The 20,692-nt window shown below is 46.9% G+C and overlaps 1 protein-coding gene across 1 annotated transcript in view; it reads right to left on the bottom strand.

The window, feature by feature from the left end:
- The window catches only part of MAP2K1 (mitogen-activated protein kinase kinase 1), a 76,830-nt gene that overhangs the window by 4,830 nt on the left and 51,308 nt on the right, over window positions 1-20,692 (bottom strand). The window contains exons 6-7 of the mRNA XM_037054190.1: window positions 3,875-3,999; window positions 1,069-1,270 (exon numbers count right to left, since the gene is read on the bottom strand). Coding sequence (XP_036910085.1) covers window positions 1,069-1,270; window positions 3,875-3,999 — 327 coding nt within the window. The remainder of the gene's footprint in view (window positions 1-1,068; window positions 1,271-3,874; window positions 4,000-20,692) is intronic.

Here is a 20,692-nt window from a genome sequence, read left to right as displayed (position 1 = left end):
GACACATCCAAAGTTTTTGACCTTGGGCAAATCAATTGTCACTGGGCCTAGTTTTGAGTTATATAGAGATAGATAATAATTATTACCTGCTTTCTCCCTTCCTTATGTTGAGAGAGAAACAAATGAAGTAACACTTAACAACTAAAAAACTTAGTTTTAATTATCCCTGAACTTGGGTTTCTTCCTTGTATACCCCAGAGTCATGGGTCACAGCCACCAGCCCCTTCGATGCTTCTCCCTTTGTGCACGCCCTCTCCCACGTGGGCCTCATAAGGGTGAAGTCCAGCCATGTCTCCTAGGTCAGACAGGACTGTCCTAACAGGAACTATATTAGAAGAAGATGGCTGGGCCAGAAGCTTCTGAGTATCAGCTTCCTTCACAGTATTCACATTCAAAGAGGCAGGCACAGTGCTCACCACCTCCGAGTCAGACTTGGCCACTTACAAGTATATGTGGCCCTGGCAAGTCAAGTGCTCTGTGCCTCAGTTTCCTCAAATCTAAAATGGAGATTATAGTAGTGCTCACACACAACTGCTATTAGAATTAGATAATGGTAGGCAAATGCATGGAGACAGAAAACAGATTAGTGGTTGCCAGGAATGGGGTCGGGGGAGTTGGGAGTGAATGCTAATGGAGGTGAGGTTTCTTCTGGGGGTGACGGAAACATTCTGGAATTACATAGTGGTGTTAGCTGTGCTACATGGAGAATATACTAAAAATCACTGAATTGAACACTTTAACATGTGCATTTTAAGTTACATGAATTTTATCTCAGTAAAAATATCTACCTAAAAAAAGAAAATGTCACGATTTGAAAAAATTAGATAATGCACATAAGTACAAAGTGTAGTGCCAGGAACATAGTAGGCTCTCAACAAGTAGCAGAAGTGTCAGAACAGTGATTTCCTACACCTACCTGGACACTTCTGCTCTGCTTCTCTCAGCCCCAGCCTGGCATCCAGAGCTGGGGAGTCAGTCTCGGCAGAGTGTACAGAGAACCAGCCCTCCAGGAATGGCCAACAGTGAGGGACCCCCACAGCCCAAGCTCGAGCACACCAGGACACTCACAGCTAAGGGGCCTCCCAGGGGTCCTTGGCCTGGGTGGTGTCTCAGCCGCATCTCCCTCCACCTGGCACCCAAACATCAGCTCCAGCTCCTTGGCATCTGGAGGAGGGATGGGATACCTCCCAATCGCCATCTCAACCAGAGAGAGCCCCATGCTCCAGATGTCCGATTGCACTGAGTAATGAGTCCCCTGGAGTCTTTCTGGCTGCGGGAGAGACAGAAACAGTTACAATAGCCTGTGAGCTAACCTGGGCCTGAGCAGGAGGATGGAATCCCCATGGGTGCTCAAAGGGAGCCTCAGGACTTCCTGCCACTTTGAGACTTGCCTGCACTGCAGGGGAGTAGGCTTCCCCACAGGGCCCTGGCCCTGGGTCTGCTGATGGGCTTTACTTTCTCTCTCCGGAACTCAAATCCCATTTTAAGATCTCCACTAACCTCTTAAACTTTGCCTGTTGCCTGTGCTCACTGAGTCCTAGCCAGTCCCAGGGCTCCGACCCCTCCTCAATTCCCTGTTGTCTCCCCAGTAACCTAAACAGCATCCCACCCAGCTGAACTCTGGCTGTTGCCTCAGCTGTGGTTCCAGTTTTGCCCGGCCTGGCCACTGTCTTGCATGCACGGGGCAGCCTGTCCAGAGCCCAGCACGGGAGGTTCATCTTGTTACTTGAGTCTGAAGCATGAAGCTTCTGGTACACGGGCCACGAATGAGATGACGCGATGGGCAGAAAGAAGTTCTAAATCCAGCTCTACCATTGACGCACTGTCCTTGGCCAACACGAATGGCGGGGAGGCAAAGGATCTGGAGTTAGAAGACCTGGGTTCAAATCCGAACTCTGGGACTTCTAAGGTACACAATCCTGAGCCTCCATTTCCTCATGTATAAAATGGGGGTGATGATGGTGATGTCACAACAGTAAGAGCATAACAAAATACCTGCTCTACTTAGTAGAGTTATTAGAAAGGTCAAAGCAAATGAAAATGTGTATTGTGTGTTGCAAAATGAGCTGTTGATGGGAAGAAGCAAAGGAAAAAGCATACAGTGCTAGAGAAAAGCATTTGATATATCACTTGTGTTTCAGGGACCCTATTTAAAAAATCTTTATCTGACCATTGTACATTTATTAGACATCAAATTATTTCTCCTGTAGGATTTTTCCCTAACTCCAAAGCTGGACTATTCTGGAAATGACCACATGACCACAACAACTCAAACCACTACACAAACCCCTGGATCAGTAAGTCCCAGGGCCTGTCAACTGATTTTGAATTTGAGAGTCAGAGTGGAGGGGCCCAGTTTTTAGACATGCAGAGAGGAAGCAATGATGGGATGGCAGGGAGAGAGTAGAAGAAAGCCCTGAAGGGCCCAGGGGTTCGTGTTCCTTAAGGCTGGGTCACTGGGGTGGAGGCTGGAGATGTGGGGGAGCGCCGGCTGAGGATGACAACCGTGACCGGAACCGGGGTGGGGTGGGGGCAGGCAAGGAGGAGTGAAGATGTGGACATGCACTGCCACACAGGGAGGCTGGGAGCCTCTGACCCCCACCTGAGAATCACGTGAGTGCGTGCTGTGGGAAGGGAGACAGACCGGCAAGAAAATCGAACCTTCAATCCTGGCTCTGCGAGGTTAAGTGAGCAAGTCACTGAACCTCCCTCAATCTAGATTTCTTCATTTCTAAAATGGGAATAATCTTTATTTCCTGGGATGATTACATAGGTCAAATGAGGTCACACAAAGATAGAAAGTGCTTGACACAGAACACATAAAACATCCTCTATGCAAAGATGCCCTGAGCCTCCGTGCCCGGCCCCTGCAACCCTGGCCTGCACTCATGTCCACCTCCACAGGGACCTCCGGCCCTGCTCAGCGCTCATCCAGTCAAGTTTCCCTCTTTCTGAATCACCCTAAGGGATGTGCTAGCCATTTCCCACCCGTTCAGTGAACCAAATATTCACCCACTCACCAAGCACTCCCTGGGCAGCCACCATGTGCCAGGCCCCCAGCCAGACCCTAGGGACAACAGAGACACCTACGGTCCTATCCCTGCTCCCAAAGAGCTCGCTGTACGGGGAAGGGAAGAGACAAGCTAATACCACCATGGCGTAGGCACAGCCACACACAGAGCTCTGGTGGCAGGGGGACCACCAGAGTTGGCAGCAGGAGGAACACCTTCGTGACAGGGTGTCCGCTGAGCTACAGCAGAGACTCCAGCAAGGAGACACGGTAGGTGGGCTGTGGTGAGAGGCAGGGGCAGTTAACTGGGAGACATGCAGTGAAGAGGGAGAAAAGAGGCTGGACTGAGGACACAATTCTTAATAGGCTCACAGCAGCTGGGGAGCTGGGAAGGGAGGTTAATGGCTGATGCTCAGGTCTCTGCCTTGGGAAACCGAGGAAAAGTAACGCCATTTACTGCTAATGGGAAAGACGGGGAACCCTGGGGTGGGACCACGTCTGGGTGTGTAAGGTTCGAAGTTCTGAAGACAATCAGAGAGAGGTGTCCAGAGGGCAGCTGGAGCTCACAATCTCTTCAGAATGGAAGCCCAGGTCTGGAAACATCTGAGTACTGGTGACAGACTGAGCTGCAATCGGACAGCCTCTTCTGGTGAGAAGAGACCCAGGAACCCAGTTATGCTCCAAGGCCTGTGAAGGCGGAGACCATCTCCCTATGTACTGCGATCTCCTCAGGGTGGGGTCGCAGGGCTTCACCCATCATCCCCCACCCTCCATCACCAGGCTCTGGCTCCACAGGAGAGGCGCCCACTTGCTCCTAGCCCTAACCAGAGCAGGAGCTCAGGAAATGGAACCCACAGCTCATACCGACATGTAGGACCTTGTGCCCACGAAGGAGTTGGCCATGGAGTCGATGAGCTGCCCGCTGACCCCAAAGTCACAGAGCTTGATCTCCCCACGGGAGTTCACCAGGATGTTGGAAGGCTTGACATCTGCAGGGAAAAGAAAATTGAAAAGTCGGGAACTCACTCAGCCAGGATTGGGAAGACAAGAGTCAGTGCTCCACGGACAGACTGGCCCTGACCACAAGCCCCAGGACACCCCCACCCCATCACAGAGCCAGCCCACAGCTTGCAAATACTTTGTGACTATGGAAAATTGTAACCCACCCCATCATTCCTTCCACATTGTTTCTATAAGTGCTGGCTTTAATATGTGACCTGGAGGTAAACAGTATGTTTGTCTAAGAATCCTAGGAACTAACTTCAGAAGACAGACTCCGCCCTTCAGGCAGGCTAGCTCTGGAGGTTTTGTTGATCTTCTACCATGCAGCCAGGATGATGTGAAGCTGGGAGATGTAAAACCATGATGACTAAACCAGGATGACGCACACCGACCACCACTGGCCTTATCAGAATGGACTGCACTCGTCTGCACGTAGAGAACCTTTCAACCCTTCCCTTGATCACTTTGCTCTGGTCCCTCCCGCTCCTTATAAAAAACCTCTGCCTCCACTGAGAGGTGGAAATGGACTTTGGGAAAGGAGTCCCCCGTCTTCCAGATGGCCAGCATCTGAACAAACCACTTTTCTTCACCTCAGCACCAGCCTCGTGAGTTTTGGCTTTTGTGGGGACAGACAGCCAGGCCTGCTTTCAGTTACAACTTGACACTGAGACCCTTATTCCCCTTTGTTCAGGGTTGAAGGAAAGACTAGCAAGAGAGGAAATGACAAGCTACTGTAGAAGCAGAACGGAGAACCGGCAAATGTCAACTCTTTAGGAATCCAGACTTGGCAAGGTGACTCATGAAAGGAGTCAGTTACCATGAATAATCAAGATTTCGAAGTCTGCTGTGGCTGGTGTGGCTCAGTGGACTGAATGTAGGCCTGCAAACCAAAAGGTCACTGGTTCAATTCCTTGTCAGGGCACATGCCTGAGTTGTGGACCAGGTCCCCAGTTGGGTGTATGTAAGAGGCAACCAATTGATGTTTCTCTCCCTTTCTCCCTTCCTTCTCCTCTCTCTAAAAATACATAAAAATCTTTAAAACAAAAGAAGATTTCAAAGTCTGTTGCTTCAAGCACCCCTAATGGCAAAACACAATTAACTACGGTTGAGTCACAAGGAAGAAAACCACCAATAATAAGACCTGTATGCTTGCTGAGGCTACAGACCAAAGACAAAAGGGGGATGGAATGGGGGTTAGACTTCCTACTTTTGACCTTGGTTATAAACACAGAACATGTGGTTTCATGGATAATAGGTCTGTCTGGAAAAAGTCCAACCATTGTTAATATTATGAGAACAGCCTGCACAACATCGATGTAACCAGGTAGCCAAGGAGAGTGGACTGGAATGTGCATGTGTGGAAAATGACGACTTCACTGTACTAGTGGGTGCGGGCAGAAGACGCCGCTGAATGAGCATGCGTGCTGTGTAACCACTGTATTCAAAATGACTGCATAGAGCAGGGGTATCAAACTCATTTTCACCAGTGGTCACATCAGCCTCATGGTTGTCTCTGAAGGGCCGGAATAATTTTAGGACTGGGTAAATTGTAACTACTCCTTAACTGCTGAGGAGTTGAAATTACATTCGGCCCTTTGAAGGCAACCACAAGGCTGATGTGGCCACCAGTGAAAACGAGTTTGACTCCCCTGGAGTAGAGCAATGAATCTGCATCAAATTTTGTATTAAACTTTAACATTCCACCATGGAAACCATTCAGGTGATTCAGAAGGCCACAGCTATGGGCAACTGGTGACTGGCCGCTTCATTGTGACAACACACCCACTCATGCATCACGTCTCGCGCAGAGTGGTTCGGCAGAACATCAAATCACACAGGTGACAACCCCGCTACAACCCAGACTTGGCACCCAGCAACTTCTGGCTTTTCCCAAAATTAAAATCACCTTTGAAAGGGAAGCAATTTCGATGGAAAGAGACCATCGATGGGATTCAGGAATATATGATGGGGCAGCTGATGGTGACTGGGAGAACTGTGTGCGGTCCCAAGGAGCCTACTTTGGAGTGGACTGAGGTGTCATTGTTCTATGCACAGTGTTTCGTCAGTTTTTCATATTACATGGCTGGATGTTTCTGGACAGACCTCAGGTGTGGCAGTGGTTAGGAGCTGACATGAGTCTCACTGAAGTTACTTCCCTAACAGCCACACAGTGGCGTCTACCTGTTAGTCAAGGAGAGCCAGAGAACCAGGAAGGCCTGAGAAACTGCTCCTCACGGCGGTCAAGGCAGTGCTTGCAATACCAGGCCCGCCCCCGTCCCCTGCACACAGACCTTTCTCACATCATGCCCTGGTTGCCATTCCCACTGCTAGGCCACCGCCCATTCCCTCCGCAGAGGGAGGTAAACTTCCAAATGTTTTCTTCTACCACCTCCTCTGATTCAAACAGCTGCCCTACAAAGTGGGAAGACCAGGGCCAAGTATTGTTCTCACTCACAGGGAGGAAAACCAGGGCTGGGACTCGGTAAAAGTCCCCAGGCCAGCACTTTGTGGGCAGACATCAGCAAACATGAGATGCACTGGTGCAGGCCACATGTCAGGGGCAAAGGCATAAGCCATGCCTGGGAATCTTTCACAGAAGCAAGCAGACACTGTACAGAACACCTGAAATCAGAGGAAACAACAACTCCCCATGATTCCAACCTACAAGAACTGCTATTAATATTTTATTTTTCCCTTTAATACTCCCAGGTGAATGCATTTATTTTTAAACAGATTCTAACAGGTCTATTTAAGAATCTTTCCAAGAGTAAACTGAAGCAAAACAAAACAACCCACCCTTTCATATCCCAGTTAAGCGCTTCCCCTGCCCAGACCCCACCTAGCCCCTTAACATCCCCAGCCCAGGGTAGGGGTCATAACCATAGCTCCTGGCCTACTCCAGCCCCTCTCTCCCTACCATCAGCTCCAAGAGAGAGGAGTGTTGGTGATCTGCCTCACCACTGCACCCCAGCTTGAGGACCAGCCCTGGCACACAGGAGGCACTCCAGACACTGTGAACGATGGCTCTATGTGCACAGAGCACCAATGCACATGCTCTGAGCCGTCTCTGTAAGACCCACCCTCATCATGTCACAGGACACAGGATATGAGACCCCTCAGCAACCCTGACTCCTACAAATAGATTTTCAGAATGTAGGCAACGTAAGTGGCCTTAAAGAGCATCTGGTTCCTCCCCTTCATGGTGGCAATGAAATGTCTAGGCCCAAAGGGGTCCAGGGACTTGCCTGAGGTCACACAGCAAAAACTGAGTAAAGTTGGAATCAGAATTCAGACCTTCTGATGCCTACACCTGTCCTCTTCCCACCCAGCTTGCTGCCACATTACTCAACGGTGTCCCCCGTTCACCTGTGTTCACTGAGCACCTGCATGTGCAGCTACCAGGGGGACAACAGCGAGCAAACTGATCAAGGGTGCAGGGTAAAACGAAGCTTACATCTTGGTGTGAGGAGACAGACGAAAACAAACTGAGTAACCAGTGTGCAAGGTCCAGTAGCCTCAAGTACCATGAAGAAAATAAAACTAACGCCACCATGAAAAAGCACAGGCGGGGCGGGGACTGCCGCTGTGGCAGGGCTGCTGAGGGAAGGCCCCGCTGCAGACATGACCCTTGAGCAACCACCTGTGTGGTCTCTTGGAGAATCACTTCAAGCACAGGGGGATATTATAAACTTTAGGAGGTCAAGGACTAACTTTCGTTTCTCTCCCAAACCTAACATGAGGACAAGCCCAGACAAGCGCCTTCAACCGAGGAGGTCCTGCTCCCCACAGTACCGAGGCCCCCTCACACAGGACAGAGGGCTGGGCCCTGGAAGTCAGTGCTTATGTGTGGAAAGTGATGCTGAGTAACAGGACAGAACTGGGAGAATGAGGCGTGTGATGTGCTTGCCAGGGCCTGATGGGGAGGGCACATGGAGGCATCCAGCGTGCACTTCTCTCTTCCCCACTCCCACCAAACACCATGGCACACCTTCATCCCTGCGCCTGGCCATGAAGCCCTCAGCCCCCTAGCCTTCCAAATGGTCCCATGGCCGATTTAGGAGTGGCCTGTTAGGCTTTGTTTTAAAGCAAAAGAGTGGAAGTGACTAAAGGGACAAGGCACTTGGTTGCACATCCTTGGCCCTGCCACCCGCTGTATGTGCAGCCTTGAGCGAACCGCTTCACCTCCCTGGTCTGCGGTTTGCCTGTCAGTAAAGCAGCTCTCGCCACCTCACCAAGTGGAGACCAGCATCAACGTAATGAAGTGTGGGTATTTAAAAAGCAGACCAGCCCTGACTGGTGTGGCTCAGTGGGTTGGGCACCAACCTGCAATCCGAAAGGTCATCAGTTCAATTCCTGATGAGGGGCACATGCCTGGGTTGCAGGCCGGGTCCCGAGTTAAGAGCAGGCAAGAGGTGCTGATTGATGTTTCTCACATTAATATTTCTCTCCCTGTCTCCCTTCCTTACCATCACTCTAAAAATAAATAATATTTTTTAAAAAATAAAATAAAAGCACACCATGTTACAGGAACACAAAGAATGATTCTTTCACAGGCTGCCCTCCAAGACAAGACAGCAGCGGTCCCGTCCCCACCCCCAGGCCCCGGGGACGCCTCCGCCTGCTGCCTCAGACACGTCTCTCCAGGCTGTAGCTGCCGCTCAGGCGCGGCTGCGCTGCCTCTGTAGCTGTCCTTGTATCTGATTTCTATTCACATTTTAAGCAGGCCTCCTTTTTTCAAACTTATGTAACACATTTCCCTCCAGCCCTGACTGTCAGCTCCGCTTCCCCCACCCGCCCCAGGGAATAGCACTGCTTGGGCGGCTGCAGGGACCAATGATGGTGGTAGAGGCAGAGAGGAGCAGAGGGAAATCCTGAGGGCACTTCCCTGCTCGGACCACATATCCTGGGAGCCAGAGGCACTACACACGGCTCTTCCTGGTGACCAGGGAAGCCCGATAAGAAGCTGCTTGGAGACCTGTCAACTCGGGAGCTTGTGGCTGAAGCAAGCTCCTCCCTGGCAGCCCCAGCCAAGTCGGGCTCTTCTCTGGGGGCGCAAAAGAGGTGCATGTCAGACGAAACCAGAGAGTGTTCTCTCTGTCAGCATCCACATTTGCTTTTTACAGCTGCGACCCCTCTCTCCTCTGTTTCTACTTCCGATATCTTCCCCCTTCAGCAGTGCAGCCCCTGCACAGAACCTGCAGTGGCTCCCATCTTCCTTAGAGTAACAATCCAAGCCTCTTGGCCTGCCTTTCCCAGCCTTCCATTGGCCCTCCCTACCTCTCCAACATGTCTCCACGTCCATGTCCTCCCTGCTCAGGCTTGCCTGCCTCTCTAACTGCTGGTGTTGTACTGGTACCTGCATCTAAAGCATCCTCCTTTACCACTCACCCTTCTCACCTCCACTGCTAGGTGCCTAGTTCTGAGTCCCTTCCCCAATGCAGAATACTGCCTTGCTCCTGGAGCCCAGAGTTAACTGGCTTCCTCCCACATCTTTCTAGCAGCAACCTCAAACATTTTTCAAATCATAGGCCCCATCTCTCCCTACTTCCTGAGGCCTTCTGTGCCTTGGGTTCTCTTTCTGAGCCCCAGATATCAAGAGGGTGAGGCGAGGAGGAGCCCCAGCACCTGGTCGGTTAGCCTGTGTTCTGGAGGGGGCTTCCAACCACGCTGCTAGGCTTATAGGCTTCAAGGCCCCCGAGGAAATCCATAAGACGTTAAGGTTGAACACTCCCATCCTGCACAGCCTCTGCAACAATGAGGGTGGGCAAACACCCCTTCTACAAAAACGAACAAGGAACTTTTGGGAAAAACTAGGTAGAAGAAAGTACGTTCTTCTCTGGTATTTTCTGCCCCAGAAATAACTACTGTTCAAAATCCCACTCTCTCGCCCCTAAGAGCACATGATTTTAACCTCATTTCTGAGCATTTCCTTCCTCTCTACAACAAGAAGTTTGAATTAAATAAGCCAGCAGGTCATTTGTTTATTCTATAAACCCTTACAGAACGCCTGTACTGAACTATGAATAAAATGGCCCAGTCCCTGTCCCTGTCCTCAAAGCCACTGCCATTATGGGAGACAGAATCAAATAAATAACCAGAATGTGTGCACATGTGTGACAGTAAGGGCAAAGAGAGGAACAGCCAGGGCACTGTAGTCTCAGCTAGTCCGATTTCTCCCGACCAGGTGGGGTCGGTGCCAGCCTGACTAGGGGGCAAGGCCCAGTCAGGCAGATGAAGCAGGTGAGCATCGGCCCCCACAGGCTTCTTCTGTGTTTGAGTAACCTCGTCGTGCTTGGTGTAGGCTAATATCACAAGATGTATTACCTATTGCAGGGGGTGGGGAAGGAAGGCAAATGGAAGAAGGCAGAAGGTGGAGGAACAAAAGGGCAGAGGAGCAGGAAAGGCAAATGCAGAGTAGAAGAGAAACGGAGACGAGCTCTTGGAGGGAAGGAATGAGGGCCCTAGAGAAGCAAGCTGAGGACACTTGGACACCAGATTCTGGCTCGTCTGTGACAGGCTGAATCCAAAAGTAAGATGATCTTGGATAAGTGAGAGTTAAAGGTTAAAGAAAAAAAGGCAAATGAGATTTTTAAATGGTGACTCTAGGCGTCGAATGACCTCTTCTTAGCAGCCCTAGCAGAGCCTTAATAACCCTTCTCTAAAAATGAAGAAACAGAAGGGAAAGGTAGCTGACCCTGGTAAGTTGATTAACAGTCTCCACAGAGTCACCTCCAGTTCATGGCCTCGGGGAGCTAGTTAAGTAGCAAATGTAATTAAAATTCAGAGAAAATCCCAAACCCCTCAATCAGCCAGGAACTATAACCTCTTTTTCCCACCCAACCTTCCCCAGGGGCATTAAAAAGAGGCCCCAGACTTCTCCCCTCCTGCTCCTACAGAAAATGAATGCAGCTGAAAGACTGGGGTGGGAGGATGGGGGCCGGCAAGCCCAGCAGACCGAGGGAGACGCCACAACAGCTCCAAGTCATTGAGTGCCTACTATGCCAGGCCCTTTAAATATATGGTCTGCTTCAACTCTCACAATACTGTGAAGCAGGCATTAGTGGGGATGAGAAACACTGCAGCCCAGGGTCCAGGAGTGACCTGCCAGAATTACAGTGAACTGATGTCAGAGGCTACAGTAGAGCTCACAGACTCTAGACTGATTATCCAGAGCCTAAATAATCTGGGTCTAGACAACAGATCAAATGGCAAATCGTAGTGAGTTGTACTCCAAAGTTTCAGGAAAGTCATCTTAAGCGGGTGAAGGTGGTCAAAAGGTATAAAACTCCAGTTATAAAATAAATAAGTCCCGGGATGTAATAAACAGGTTGGTGACTACAGTTAGCAATAGTGTTATTATATATTTGAAACTTACTAAGAAGAATAGATCTTAAAGTCCTCATCAGAAGAAAAAAACAACTGTAACTATATATGGTGATGGATGTTACCTAAACTTACTGTGGTATCATTTCACAGTATATACATGTATCAAATCATGCTGTACACTTAAAACTAGTACAATGTGGTATGTCCACTGTATCTCAATTTTTTAGGAGTAGTGGTTGGGGAAAGTGCTTATGTCACTTACATAATAGGGAATAGGATCTGACTTGGGGCAGGCTGAAATCCTTGAATCTGGTTGTGAGAGAAAATATTTCTCTACTCTAGTTCAGTGGGCACGTTTCCTTCTGAGCTCCAGCTCATTATCATCCTTGACAAGTCAAACTGCAAGAAACAGCAGGCGCTGTTTCTGGCGCTAAAGGTTGTTTCCCACCTCCTTCTGATTAACAATGAGTTCAAGGAGGAGCCTTCAAAGCAGGCAAGCCAGGTCCTAACAAGCAGCTATTTTCTCTCCTCACATTCAAAATTATTGCAATCAAGTCTAGTAACTGCATTTAAAATATTTTTATAGAAACACTTATTTTTTAAATACATTTTTTGATTATGCTATTACAGTTGTCCTTTCTTTTCTCCCCTTTATTCCCCTCCTCCCTGCACCCACCTCTCACGAGCATTCCCCTCCTCAGTTCAGGCCCATGGGTCATACATGTAAGTTCTTCGGCTTCTCCATTTCCTATACTATTCTTAACCTCCCCTGTCTATTTATGTCTACTATTCTGTCTATCATTTATTCTTCTTATTCTCTGTACCTTTTCCCCCATTCTTTCCCTTCCCTCTCCCCCTCCTTGCTGATAACCCTCCATATGGTCTCCATTTGTTCCTGTTCTAGTTGTTTGCTTAGTTTGTTTTTGTTTTTTGTTTTTTTTAGGTTCAGTTGTTGATAGTTGTGAGTTTATTGTCATTTTACCGTCCATAGTTTTGATCTTTTTCTTGGATAAGTCCCTTCATTTCTTAAATGCTAATAATGTAATTAACATTTCACATAATAAGGGCTTGGTGATGATGAACTCCTTTAACTTGACATTATCTGGGAAGCACTTTATCTGCCCTTCCATTCTAAATGAAAGCTTTGATGGACAGAGTAATCTTGGATGTAGGTCCTTGCCTTTGATGACTCTGAGCATTTCTTTCCAGCCCCTTTATGTCTGCAAGGTTTCTTTTGCGAAATCAGCTAAGAGTGTTATGGGCACTCCTTTGTAGGTAACTCTCTCCTTTTCTCTTGCTGCTTTTAAGATTCTCTCCTTATGTTTAATCTTGTGTAATGTAATTATGATGTGCCTTGGTGTGCGCTCCCTTGGGTCTAGCTTCTTTGGGACTCTCTGAGCTTCCTGGACTGCCTGGAAGTCTATTTCCTTTGCCAAGATTAAGGAAGTTGATTAAGATTTAGGAAGATTAAAGAAGATTAAGAAAGATTAATCTTCTTAAGGAAAAAGATTAAGGAAGTTCTTCATTATTTTTTCAAGTAAGTTTTCAATTTGTTGCTCTTCTTCTTCTCCTTCTGGCACTCCTATGATTCGGATGTTGGACCGTTTAGAGTTGTCCCAGAGGTTCCTAAGCCTTTCCTCGTTTGTTTGAATTCTTGTTTCTTCATTCTGTTCTGGCTGAATGTTTATTTCTTCCTTTTGTTCCAAATCTTTGAGTTCTAGTTACCTTCCTTCACTGTTGGTTCCTTGTACATTTCCCTGTATTTCGCTTTTCATAGCCTTCACTTCTTCCTCTATTTTGTGACCATACTCAACCAATTCTGTGAGCATCCTGATTACCAAGTGTTTTGAACTCTGCATCTGACAGGTTCGCTATCTCTTCATCGCTTAGTTGTATTTTTTCTGGAGCCTTGATCTGTTCTTTCATTTGGGCCATTTTTTCTTGTCTCAGCAGACTGTTACATAGTAAGGGCTGGAGCCTTAGGTATTCGCCAGGGAGGGGCAACCCACATCACTGTGTTGTGATGCTACATGTTGGGGAGGGGTCCAAGAGGGAACACTACCACTTGCTTGGCTCTCAGCTGGTTTTCAGTCACTTCCCCCACTACCCACAAGCAAATTGGGCAGTTCTGATGCTGATTCCTGGGTGGGTGGGCTTGTGTACACTCTAGGACCCTGTGGGTCTCTCCAATGAACTCTCCTGTGAGGCTGGGAGTTTCTCCTGCTGCTGCGACCCCCACAGGTTTTTACAGCCAGAAGTTTTGAGGCTTTATTTCCCCACGCTAGAACCCTGGGTTGTATGGTCTGTCTTGCTCCCCAGTTGTCCGTCCCAGTTTATCTGCACACAAATGTGGGACCACCCACTCTGCCAGCTGCTGCCTTGCTGCCGTCCTCCCTGCCCGGCTGCCAGTCTCCGCCCCTCCTACTGGTCTGGATGAATGTTTCTTCTTTAACTCCTTGGTTATCAGACTTCCATACCGTTCAATTTTCTGGCAGTTCTGGTTATTTTTGTTTTTAAATTTGTTACTGTCCTTCTTTTTGTTGTATGAGGAGGTGAAGTATATTTACCTATGCCTCCATCTTGGCCATAAAATATTTTTCTTCCCTCCAAAGATTCATTAGTTTTGAAATGCTTTCATTCTCTACTTTTATATACTCTTCTCTGCAAATTCACTACTCATTTCTGACCCATAAGGGACACAAATGCTGACAATTAAACAGAAGAGGATACTGCAAGTCAGGATTTGATTTTCATTAACAAACACCATTCTGAGAAATGGCCTAAAATTTTAAAATAGGATATAACAAAAGCCAGAACAAAATATACAGGGATTACACTAGAGAGAGAGAGAGAGTGGGGAAGGAAAGAAAAGAGGCACCATTAAGGAAAATGCTTATAGGTCCTAGATTCCTTGATCTCTCATTTCTAATATTTGGCAGAGCAACCCCATTTTACAGACACAGAAATAAGGCTCAAGTGAAGTTTCTTGCCAGAAATCATAAAATAACCTTTCCAACTGAAGGACATGCCTCAATGTAGCGAATTTCCCCTCCAGACTATCTAGGCTCCTTCAGAAGACAAGCAGATATGTCATCCATCACAAAGCCAAGCAGCCCCAGTGGGCAGAAATGCAATGTTGGCTACCTTGGATACTCATCATCTGCTATTCATAAAAGGAAAATGATCTGTTCATTTTTAAATGGAGTGGGAGAAAATCCTAGTAACGCCACCATATTTATGGCAACTCAAGCTGCACCAAAGTAAGACATCACCATTTGTGCCTGGGTCATGTCTCAACATGATTCACCACAGAAGTCTGAACAGGTCAAGAGGCCACTCGCCAGTCGTCATTCACACCTCGAGTTTAGGACAAATTCCTAAAGAGAAGCCCAAGAAGAATGTGTTTGCCAACTTAAGGACAAACATAAGCCAAAAGTAATGGACATTCCTTGTGTAGTTTACTGAGAAAACCCTCTCCCCACAACACACACTTTGGAAGAAGTGCTCTTTCCTCACTCCAGCCAGCGCCTCAGGTGGAAACCGAAAAGGGCCTGAGGGAACTTTCCCCTTCCACCAACACGTCCCAGCTGCCTCACTTGAAGAGCTAGAGACAAACTCATCTGGAGCCATAATCATCACCACCGTGGGTCTGGCAGCTGAGGTAACTCTAGAGAGAATGTGACTCATTTCTTAAGAGACCAGCATGCTGGATTCCAGCTACTAATTAGCCACTGTTTCTCTCCATGTATAAAGGTGGGGCAGTCTAGACAGAGTCCAAAGGAACTGGTCTCCTGGTCAATTCACTGCCACCTTGAGGCTGTCACCACAGGGCCTGGGGGATGAGACAAGTGGGCAAAGGAAGAAGAGGTGCAGTCAGGGCCACCTCCAGAATACTATGGACCAATTTATCGGGCACCGTCAATATCTAGACACACACACGGACACTACCCAGGGCAGAACCCCATGCACAGCCTCGGGGGCAACCCTGAGTTTCTGCTTTTTCTGCCTGGCAATACACCAGAAAAAGCTTGGCATGCAGGAAGTGCTCTGTAAGGGTTGCAGAAGCTACTCAGAAACTCATTACATGCGAGCCTGCTACCAACAGCTTACAGAACAATCACAAAACAAAAACCATCTCAGGCCACTGCAGATCTTGCCTATCCGTGCTAACAGCAGGTCTGCTAGAAGGGAGAGGAGGACTTCAGACGCTGAAATCTCAGCCATGGCTGAGGACCCGGTTCTTCTGGAGGCTGCTGCTGGGATATCTGTGAGGTAATTTGGAGACACCCACCTGTCCCCAGGACTAGGATCCAAAAACATTCTTATGGTCCCCGAAGAAACTACATTTCTTTCTGACCTGAGAGCTCTCTATTTTTACAAAACTCTATCCTGAGCAATACAGAACTCTTCTGGAGTGGATTTTAAAGCAAAAAGGCCCCAAAGCATAAACCACACCAGCTCTGAAGAATGCCACAGAGCTTGCTCCAGTTACAGCTCAAGAACCTAGGCCAGCTTTCTCATTACACAACAGGCCCAGGCCACTAATTCAATACTGTGCATAGACACCACGTGGGTTGCACACTGCTTTATCCGATAAAGGGAAAGAAAAACAAGCTGAGGCATAATTTAACAATGTTTCTGGCCATTTATTGACCATCAGCCAGAAAACCCGCAGAAATAATGTATGGGCAAAGCTGTATGAACTCCGTTTTGATCTAAATCATGTGATGCTTCCCTGAAAGCATTACCCCTGAAAGGGTCTTGACCAAAATAAAACCTTGGTAAGTCAAGTGGGCTAAGAAGAATGGGGGGCTGCCAGTGCAAATCACTGCTTTAAAGGGCAGGAAACAGAGCTGTATCCTGATCTCCACCCCCACCCCTTGCACAACTTCCCTAACACACGATCAAGTGTGTGCACCCACACACACATACACATTTTAACTCAGAACCTAACCACTTGGGGTTCAGCTTTGGATGAAGTGGACCTACAGCCTCCTGCCATAGTAAGAGGAAGGACTACACAGAAACCTTTGTAGCTCATTTCTTTTAGAGCTCCAGGGTTGGGGAACACGCTCTCTCCTACCTATGCCCTCGTCAAGAACTTAGGGCTGATAAACTTAAAGCTGAGTTTTGTGATTAAATTCTTTTTTTTTTAAAGTTCTTTTTTTAAAAAAAATATCTTATTTATTTATTTTTAGAGAGAGGGGAAGGGAAGGAGAAAGTGGGAAAGAAACATCAATGTGTGGTTGCCTCTCATGTGTCCCCTACTGGGGACCTGGCCTGCAACCCAGGCATGTGCCCTGACTGGGAATCGAACCGGCAACCCTTTGCTTCATAGGCCCATGCTCAGTCCACTGAGCCACACCAGGCAGGGCTTGTGATTAAACTCTAAAGTTTCCTCAGGCAGGGGGATTCTCTTCCCCTTAACTCAGCGGTTGGGAATTTTTTTTTTACAAAAAACCCTCATTTTTCTGTAAATGACCAGAGAGCAAATATTTTAGGCTTTGCGTGTCATGAGGTCTCCTTCACAACCTTTGTCTTTACAGCACAAAAACAGCCAATAAACGTGCCTGCGTTCCAATAAAACTTAATTTACAAACACCGAAATGTAAATTTCATACAATTGCCAAAGGTCACAAAATTCTGAAAAACAATTCTTAGCTTGCAGGCCATACAAAAATAGACAGTGGGCCACATTTGGCCTGTAGGCCACCAATTTGCCCACCACAGCCTTAAGGGCTCAATTATTGCCCTGATTTGTATTAGCAGTATTGTTGTCTTTCTGATCCAATGCTTAATAGCATTTATAATGAAAAAACTTTTTTAAAAAATTTGCTTGCTTTCATCATCCATTCTTCCTCCTCCGCATCTTCTAATAATGGAAGTGCTCTTTTTCATCTGGGATATGCCCCTCCCCGCAAAACAGGTGTTTCTGTTAGGATGTCAACTAGGCCCCATCTATCTGGCCACGGAGGTGGGTTTATAGCCCAGGAGGGCCAGCCAAACTACTCTAGTCTCCTGGACACAAGGACTGGTCCAGGAGTGGGCGGGCACTCCCATCAGAGTCAGTCAGTGGTCAAGCACTGACCTGGATGCTAGGAGCATGGGGGGAGCTCTAAGTTTCCATCCAGCACGGAGACATCTGAAATGTTGGAAAGCTATTATGTGCACACCCAAGGCAGTATACCTCACTAGGACCAAGACACACTCACCTAGTTGAAAAAAAGATAAAAGTAGTCCCTAAAAGGCACCTCAAAACAGTTGGTCTCTACCCAAATACCATTTACTTTCTCACAAAAGTCCATTTTAAGTATATAGGTATGCCTACTTTTGCATCACTGACATATTACTAAAAAGAAATGCTTGAATCAAATTGATTCACTTGCTTTTGTGAAGATTCTATGAAAACTTGTATTTGAAAGACCCTGTAATGAATGTATTTAAAAAAGCAAAGAATTGCACCTGGAGCAACTTGTGTTATAAGTTATTTTTGTACATTAGTATTACCTAGACCAGGGCACATTGAGAATCACTTCCAACCTAATAATTTAAAGTCCCAAGTGTCTCCCCTGCACACCGATGGGGCACTAACCCACCTCCAACACTCAGCAGGAGGGCTTAGTGTCCCTTGATGCTGACACCTGCATGATGGCTGTGGGAGTGGATGGTGCACAGCCACTGATCCCTGACCTCTGGGAGGTGACCCAGCCCAGAGCCCACTCCCCACGGAGGAGCCCCGGTGGTGGGCGTGGCCTCGGGGCAGCTGCAGCTCTGCTTGAATGGCCCAGCTTCTCAACCAGGGCAGCCCTGGGCCTTGTCCTACCAAAGTCTGTGGGCTCAGCTTTTCAAAGAATTCTCTGATCTTTCCCAGGATCCTTCCAAGGAGCAAGTTTTGAGAAGCTTAATCCAAGTTAGGCTGGTTTCTGTTGCTAGTAATCATAAAAACCTCGACCAATTCATCTGCTAAGCAGCAGCTAATGTTTATTAAGTGTTTACTACGTGTCAAGCAATATTCAAGTGCTTTGTAGGCTTTATCTAAAATAATCTTCACAACCCTTACGTGGGCTCTATTTCCTCCATTTTCCTGCAGTTTGGAAAAGTTAAGTAACCTGCCCAAGTCAAGGTTCAAACCCTGAACTTTTATCACTGTGAGAATAGAAAAACTGGCCATAATATTTCGTAGCTCCTCCCAGCAAGACAGTCTATCAAGCTACTCTCTTGACTTTTGGCTTGACCACATGACGTGCTTTAGCCAAGAAGCAGGAATAAACCTGACATAAGCAGGCGCTTACTTGGTGGTTGATACTGGGGTTACCTGCTCTTGGTACTGAAATCCTAAGGCCATCATGGAAAGGCAAATGGGCTTCACCCTTCCAGAGGCTGAATGAAAACATGGGGTGATAGGCCATGCCAACCCAAAGAATTATAGAAAGTCATGAACTGCTGTTGTTCTAAACTACTAAGTTTTGGGTGGTTTATTAGAGAGCAAAAGCAAACTGATGATCACTAAGCTCTCACCAGCAAATCAAGAGAATCAAGTAAGAGTTAATAAAATGTGAGGCAGCAAAAACGCCTCTTTATTCTTCATCTTTCCTCATGGACAGAATGAGAAGAACAGAGTTTATATTTAATCAGGAATGAAGATACAATCCAGAACAAATAATGCCCCTTTTTTATTACAAAATCATCAGCATGTATTTCTGTAACACAACAGTATCACACTCAAGCTCACCATATGGCATTTTAGGTGAAATGTTCAAATTAAAACTATAAATTATTACACCCATGTTATTACCCTACCAACCACACTCAAGCAGGCCTTATTTCTGTCAGACCCTGTATGTGGAACAGAGGCAGAGCTTACTGGCAGCAAGGACACCTAAAGACAGAGGCAGGAGACTCACTCCCTCTCATTCTCATCCTAACTAAGGTTTCCAGGAATTATCAACTCATTGCACTTCTTGCTCAGGAATCAAGTTGCGCAAGAGGCCAGGCCTTACAGCAAATTCTCTCAGAACTGGAGAAGACCCACAAACAGCAGGAGTCTGAAAAGCTGAGCAGCCAGGCCAGCCCGCACACACACAGCTCACTGGGACAGAAGCCCTTCTAGTGACTTCTCCTTTTTTGCCTGGGCAAGCAGTGAACTCTGCACCAAAGACATCCATCCAGAGACCTGTCTAGTTAACTAAGTGCTCTTTAAGCCAAAGAACAATACCTGGTGAATTCAGAAAAGAAATTCCTAGGAAAGTGGGAGCAACACCTACGCCGAAGGAGAAACCACGTTGTTATTCCAGGAATAAGCTGAAACCTTCCTCTCTCCAGTACGGAAATATGAGTTAGACTCTGAACTTTCTGTCAAAGCCACAGAGAAGGCACATGGTAGAAAAAAACATAGGATTAAGCTTAATGACTGTGTTAAGAGTGGAAGACATGGGTTCTTAACCCAGTTTCACTGCTGGTTCCTGTCTGTTGTAATAATTCTTTAAAGGAGAAGCTATTTTCTGCAATTATGTTAGGGACTGGGGATACAAAGGCACATTAGACATGTTTCCGGATTTAAAGAAACTCAAAGACTAGTGAGAAACCTATAAGCTCTGTGAGCTTTGTTTCCACATGTGTAAAATAAGGAAAACATACCTATTTTACACGGTTGTCCTGAACAATAAATGAGAAAAGCAGCATAAAGCACGTGATACAGCACTTGGTACATAACAGGTCCTCAATAAATAATGATTACTATTCATTACAATAAGAATGAAATGGATACTTTGCCAAAGGAATATAGATGGAGCATACTTAATCCATTCTGGGTAGGGGATGGTTCATGGGAAAACCTCTCAGAAGAGCTGTCTGAGTTAAATAATAATATTATTACTAATAGCTAAAATTTATTAATGACTTATGAGGGAGACTAATTCTCACAAATACATAGGATAAAAGTATGTAATTCGCAATTCTCCCTCATTGGCAAAAATTATCCTCATTTTACAGATGAATGAATAACTCCGAGTTCATACACCCTTTTATATAAGTGAGTCAGGATTCGAACGCCAACTGGCTGATTCCCCAGCCTCAGTGCTGTACTTAAAGGTCTAGCAGAGGTAATAGTATGAGGAGGTTGGGCGGGGATGTAGAAGGAAGCACTCCCTGGAAAAGCAGCAGTAAAAGCAAAGGTGAGGCGCACACAAAGGTTCGGCTCATGAAAGGAATTTAATCCCACTTGTCTCAATTTCCTCACAAATTACATAAAGGAATAAGAAAGGCAATTAGCATTTGTTAGGGCCTTCTATGTGTAAAACACTTTACCAGTTGCTTCCTTTTGTAGTATCAACAATCCTCACAGCAACCTAGGAG

Source organism: Sturnira hondurensis, unplaced genomic scaffold, assembly GCF_014824575.4.
Source record: "Sturnira hondurensis isolate 20B ecotype Veracruz unplaced genomic scaffold, ASM1482457v3 Scaffold0008196, whole genome shotgun sequence".
NCBI lineage: Eukaryota > Metazoa > Chordata > Mammalia > Chiroptera > Phyllostomidae > Sturnira > Sturnira hondurensis.
Note: the sequence above shows the minus strand (reverse complement) of the source record. Positions and strands in the feature narration are given on the sequence as shown.